This window comes from Cebus imitator, unplaced genomic scaffold (assembly GCF_001604975.1).
Source record: "Cebus imitator isolate Cc_AM_T3 unplaced genomic scaffold, Cebus_imitator-1.0 Scaffold376, whole genome shotgun sequence".
NCBI lineage: Eukaryota > Metazoa > Chordata > Mammalia > Primates > Cebidae > Cebus > Cebus imitator.
Window position 1 is genome coordinate 1,620,672 of NW_016107691.1, and position 6,457 is coordinate 1,627,128.

General features: G+C 44.9%; 1 protein-coding gene across 4 annotated transcripts in view; it reads left to right on the top strand.

Annotated features, from left to right (window-relative positions):
* Positions 1–6,457, top strand: part of AIFM1 (apoptosis inducing factor mitochondria associated 1) — a 39,533-nt gene that overhangs the window by 22,995 nt on the left and 10,081 nt on the right. For all 4 annotated transcript variants that reach the window (XM_017507516.2, XM_017507515.1, XM_017507517.1 and 1 more), the window contains 3 exons: positions 3,359–3,443; positions 4,107–4,183; positions 5,284–5,394. In XM_017507516.2, the coding sequence (XP_017363005.1) occupies positions 3,359–3,443; positions 4,107–4,183; positions 5,284–5,394 (273 nt within the window). The remainder of the gene's footprint in view (positions 1–3,358; positions 3,444–4,106; positions 4,184–5,283; positions 5,395–6,457) is intronic.

Sequence of the window (6,457 nt, forward strand, 5' to 3'; positions counted from 1 at the left end):
TATTTTTAGTAGAGATGGGGTTTCATCAGGTTGGTCTCAAACTCCTGATCTCAGATGATCAACCTGCCTCGGCCTCCCAAAGTGCTGAGATTGCAGGTGTGAAGCCATTGTGTCTGGCCAGTATTACTTCTTGATAGAAAGGTGATGAGGAGTAGGGAACACACTTGAGGCATGCTTAGGAGGCATGCTTAATGAGACTCAGTGGTTGATTAAAGGTAGAAGATGAAGGAGATGGAGGAGGCAAAGATGACTTTCTAATTTCTAGCCTGCATGGCTGAGTGGATGGCAGTGTATCCCCAGCTGAGAAAAACATTACGAGAGGAAGAGCTAGTTTAGTGGGGGAGATAAAATTCAGTTTTGGACCATTAAGTATGAAGTGGAATATCTGTGTGAAGGTGTCTTCTGGGCAGTTGGACATATGACTGCTATGCTCAGGGTACCTGGGCTTAGATAGAGATTTGAGAATCATTTGCATATGTGTAGTAGTTGAAACCATGAGAGTAGGTGAAGCCTCCCGGGGAGAACTGATCTAGTGAGAAGAGGAGTAAGGCAAGGATAGCGCCCCAGGGAACCTTACTCTTTAGGAGGCAGGCTTAAGAAGAACCCACAAAGGAGACTAGGAAAGAACTTAAAGAGCAGTATGAGGAAACCTGAGAACAGGAGCCAAGGTTGTAGGGAGTTTCAAGAAGGAGGATGTGATCCATAGTACTGTGGCAGAGGAATCTGGGAAGAAAAGAACTGTAAATGCACTATGAGATTTGGTGGTTCAGATACCATTAGGGGCCAGGTGCAGTGGCTCACGCCTGTAATCCCAGCACTTTAGGAGGCTGAGGCAGGTAGCTAGTTTGAGACCAGCCTGACCCCATCTCTACTAAAAATACAAAAATTGGCCAGGCGTAGTGGTGCACCCTGTAATTCCTGCTACTCAAGAGGCTGAAGCAGGAGAATCGTTTGAACCCAGGAGGTGGAAGTTGCAGTGAGCCAGGATCACATCACTGCACTCTAGCCTGGGTGACAGAGCAAGACTCCATCTCAAAAAAATAAAATAAAACAGATACCATTGGGAAGTTAGAAAAGAGGGTAAAGTACTCCTTCAAAAGATTTAAATGAGAAAAAAGAGATGGCAACGGGACAAAAGCTTGAAGGGGACATAGCATCAAAGGTGGGACCCATTGGATGGGACAAACCCGTTAATAGGCTGGGTGGGGGGTGGTTGGGAACCCTCATGCCTCGTAGGAAGCTGTGGAAGATCATGTCTAATGGTTTCACCTATTTTCGCAATAGAATAGAACATAAGATGGCTATTTGAGGGCCAACGGTGTGGGGATTGAGTAGCGGGATTGAATTGAAGAGGGAGCTTACCAAGGACAAATCAAAGGAGGCTAAAGAAGCTGCTTATCCATCAGATCCCAGTTTATCTCATTGCCTCTAGAAAGCTTTACCCAGGCCGGGCGCGGTGGCTCAAGCCTGTAATCCCAGCACTTTGGGAGGCCGAGGCGGGTGGATCACGAGGTCAAGAGATCGAGACCATCCTGGTCAACATGGTGAAACCCCGTCTCTACTAAAAATACAAAACATCAGCTGGGCATGGTGGCGCGTGCCTGTAATCCCAGCTACTCAGGAGGCTGAGGCAGGAGAATTGCCTGAACCCAGGAGGCGGAGGTTGCGGTGAGCCGAGATCGCGCCATTGCACTCCAGCCTGGGTAACATGAGTGAAACTCCGTCTCAAAAAAAAAAAAAAAAAGAAAGCTTTACCCAACCCAACCTGACTAGATTGCACATGTCATATGTTCCCAGCACTACCTGCACTGTTCTTACCATTCATATCACATTTATGACTTGTGATTATTGTTAGTGCTTAGTAAGTTGTCCTGGCCACTGAACTCTTGAAAGCAGCAAGGATCATTGTCTCACTGTCATGTCCCCAGCACTTAGCACCATACTTGATACATAATAGATGCTTGAGTGAATGGTCTCATAGCTCGTAAGGAGTGGAGCAAAGACTGGAATGCTATTCTCTCTGACTCCAAAGCTCAAGCTCTTAACCATAAGAAAGAATTAAAGGTGCTGAAAAAGAACAGTTTGGATATTCTAGCATCCACCCAAATTAGTTAGAATGGAGCAGCCAGTCAAATAAACAGAAAATTGAAAGCAATTATTATAGGAGACAGATGGAGTGAAAGCTGAAAGGATAGAAAATTGTGACTGAGTAGGATAATTGAGGTACAAGTAGAGGTTTAGGAGACAAGATGAGGAAAAGTATGAGCCAGGTTCCAAGGTCTTCAGTCAATCAGGAGGAGCAGCCAGGAGGTGGCTCAAAACAGTGATTCGTAGGAATATAGGACTCCTCCGATATCCCTCAGAGGAGAATGAAAGTACAAGGATCTGGAAGCAGCAGACCATTAACCTCAGGAAGCTTGCAGAATGGCAGTACCTCCTCCTGGCCTTGAAATGTGGAGTGTGGGGGAATGAACAGTCTCTACGTGTTAGCTCTCCCTGAGAGAGAGCCAAGTTTCAGTGAAGGCTACAAGTTGGAGAACGCATTCTGTAAAAATATTGTAGACGTAGGAGATTTATTAACAAAGTAATAATAAGTAATTCCGAACAGCCAAATAAGAAACGCTGTCCCAATTCTCCTTTTCCACAGATGGGGCAGGGACTTTGGGACTGTCATGACTTGCTCTAATGTTGCCTGCTTTCTAATTGCCTGTTTCCAACATATGACTGCTTGAAGAAACTGGGTGCCAGAAACTGTGGTTCTCATGATTACTTGGAAATGGTTTCTCAGGGATTGCTTTAGATCAAGAACTAATTCTTAGTAGGCTGGCAACTTCTTTTTTTTTTTTTTGAGATGGAATCTCAGTCTGTTGCCCAGGCTGGAGTGTAGTGGTGCGATCTTGGCTCACTGCAACCTCTGCCTCCCGGGTTCAAGTGATTCTTCTGCCTCAGCCTCCCCAGTAGCCGGGACCACAGGCATGCGCCACCATGCCTGGCTAATTTTTGTGTTTTTAGTAGAGACGGGGTTTTGCCATGTTGGCCAGGTTTGTCTTGAACTCATGGCCTCAGGTGATCCACCCGCCTCAGCCTCCCAAAATGCTGGGATTACAAGCATGAGCCACCATGCCCGGCCTGAGCTGGCAACTTGGCAACTTCTTATTGGTCTGGAGTTTTGGGGTGATAATGGAAATGTTCCGAAATCCGATAGTGGTGATGGTGGCACAACTTTGTGAATATACTAAAATCCACAGAATTGCACACTTTAAAATGGTGAATTTTATGTGAATTACATCTCAATAAATTTTTTTCAAAGCTAATTTATCTCTACCTCTTTTGTGTATGTGTGTGATGACTATACCAGGTAGTACAGCTGGATGTGAGAGGCAACATGGTGAAACTTAATGATGGCTCTCAAATAACCTATGAAAAGTGCTTGATTGCAACAGGTGAGCATTTCTGGAGATGGCTTTCTTTCCTGATACAAGTCATTCAAATTTTAGAGTCCAGCCTTCTGGACTCTAAATATAGAAGGCACTATTACTTAGGAAAACGGAAACTCAGACTCTCTGAATTGGGTGTCTTCTCTTGGTTCAAAAGCTGGATGTGTCCAGGCATCCTGGATCACCAGCCCTTCTGGATGATCCTTGCTGTTTTCCTGGTAGAGGAATAAAGAAGTTGCCCTTTTTTCTCTCCATGCTTAGCCCTCACCCTTTGCCCTGAAAGCGATGTCGTTCTGTGGCTTCATTGCCAGTTGCAATCAGAAACCAAGACAAGAGACAGAAGCAATTCATCAAACCCATGTAGCTATGCTAGCTGGCGAATCCTCATGAGAAACTAGAATAGAACACGGAAGCCAAAAGTAAGGCCTTTTGGCCACCTAGGGGGAGGGTATACCCCTTAAAGACAGACTCTCAAATCTGCTTCTCAAAGGAAACTGACAAAAAGCCTGCTGTGAGGTGAGTTGAAGGCAAACAAAGCCTTCTTATCTTATCCTGTTGTTGCCACCGAGGTGCTAAGTGAAGAGGGCTCCACCTTTGTGTGGTGGAGGGGGTATTGTTTGGGCTAGCTCCTGCTTGTTGTGCTAAAGGGTTTCCTTCTCTTATTTCCAGGAGGTACTCCAAGAAGTCTGTCTGCCATTGATAGGGCTGGAGCAGAGGTGAAGAGTAGAACAACGCTTTTCAGAAAGGTAATTTGTCTGCTTTAGTGATTTCCTTGTGTTGTTTTTGAAGAGGTAGTATAATCTTGCAGTCCCCAAGTGCCCACCCGGGACTTGGGAGATCCAGGTTCTATTTATGGCTCTTCTTCAGACTTGTTATCTGGCCTTGAGCAAGTCACTTCCTCTCTCTGCACCTCAGATACCTCACTCAAGGGTTTTAAGCTCCTAGGGAAAAACTGGAGTGTTTGTATTGCTTGCAATAGATCCTTCTGATTGCTCCTCCTTAGTTGTTTTTTCCTGGTGCATTTGATTCTTTGGAACCGCTTGTAGCTCTTGGTATTTTTCATCGCAAGTGCTGTGTAGAGACTTCAGAGAGAAAAGTTAAGAGTACCTAAATAAAAAGCAAGGGGGTGTTCTGCTTCTTAATACTGTGCTTATAAAAACTGCTGTCATTTTTCAGGGATAAGATTTGTACTGTCTTTTTTTTTTTTTTTTTGAGACTGAGTCTCGCTCTATCGCCCAGGCTAGAATGCGGTGGCACAATCTTGGCTCACTGCAACCTCCGCCTCCCGGGTTCAAGCAATTCTCCTGCCTCAGCCTCCCAAGTAGCTGGGATTATAGGCACGTGCCACCACGCCTGGCCATTTTTTTTTTTTTTTTTTGTATTTTTAGTAGAAACGGGGTTTCACCCTGTTGGCCAGGCTGTATACTGTCTTTTAAATTCTTCGTAGAACAAAGTTTGTCAGCCTCTGCAGTATTGGCATTTTGGGCTGGATAATGGTAGTGGGAGCTGTCTTATGCATTGTAGTATGTTAGCAGCATTCTGGCCTCTATGCACTAAATGCCAGGAGCACCTACTTGCCCTGACAACAAAAAATGTCTTCAGATATTGCCAGTTGTCCTCCTGGGGAAGATGGGGCAAAACTGCCACCAGTTGAGAACCACTGTTTATAGAAGGAATGTTAACATGAAGAAAGAAATTTATATTAATAACATAGAAGTTATAATTGAGGTACCTTATACAAGGAGAAGATTTACTGTTGCCAAAGAATTGGAAGAAACTACTTCCTAGTATTATTATCCTATGCCTCTTTTGGAAATTAATGGACTGAACTGATGTGATCCTGCAGATTGGAGACTTTAGAAGCTTGGAGAAGATTTCACGGGAAGTAAAGTCAATTACGATTATCGGTGGCGGCTTCCTCGGTAGCGAACTGGCCTGTGCTCTTGGCAGAAAGGGTGAGTATTGAGGGCTGACTTTGACTTTCTTTCTCTGGTCTTTTATAGTTTCTGTGTGGTCCTACAAACTCTAGAGATGTGTTTGGCAGGATCAGTAGAAAGACTTTAAGGTTTAGATAGTGAAAAGCTAAGCACTGAGATTAGTTCTAGTGAGGGATCCCTGGTGCTCAAAAAGCTGTCACCTGAGCAACTTAACAGTGATGCTTTCCTTTCCCTTTCCCTTTCCCTTTCCTTTCGCCTCTATGCCAGGACTCCTTAGACATAAAATATTAAGGAAAGTGAGTTATGAAGATGATAAGGGCAATGCAGACTATAAAATGATAGGTGGCTTTGAACTGCTGCTTCCTATAAAAAGCCAAAAACTTGTGGCCGGGCGTGGTGGCTCACACCTGTAATCCTAGCACTTTGGGAGGCTGAAGCAGGCGGATCACCTGGGGTCGAGAGTTTGAGACCAACCTGACTAACACGGAAAAACCCTGTCTCTACTAAAAATACAAAATTAGCTGGGCATGGTGGCACATGCCTGTGATCCCAGCTACTCGGGAGACTGAGGCAGGAGAATCGCTTGAACTCGGGAGGTGGAGGTTACGGTAAGCCAAGATTGTGCCATTGCACTCCAACCTGGGCAACGAGCAAAACTCAGTCTCAAAAAAAAAGCAAAAAACTTCCTTCAGGCACATGATGGTTCCCAGCTTGACAGATCTGTGAGCTCCAGTTTGAGTGTTTCATGGCAACTAGTTTTCTTAGTGTTATTTTTCAGCTGTATAAAATCAGGGCATCTTCTCAGGAGGATGCTTCCTATTCAGAGGTTGCAAAGCACTTGTGTGAGCCTTAGGTGACTGCATGGGTGGAAATGCACAGAGTTTACCATCTGAAGCTTAATCTGGGGACAGCAGTTCTGGCACCTGTTGTATTTGCCTTACAAATGAACTTGAGCAACAAGGCCCTTGTGCCCAGTGTCCTATAAGTAGGCGCTCTGGCCTGGATTGCAGCTTTGCCCTGTCTGTAGTAAAGGCTGCCTGATGCTCCTTTACTTCTCTTACTCTCTTCCTAGGATTGACTTTT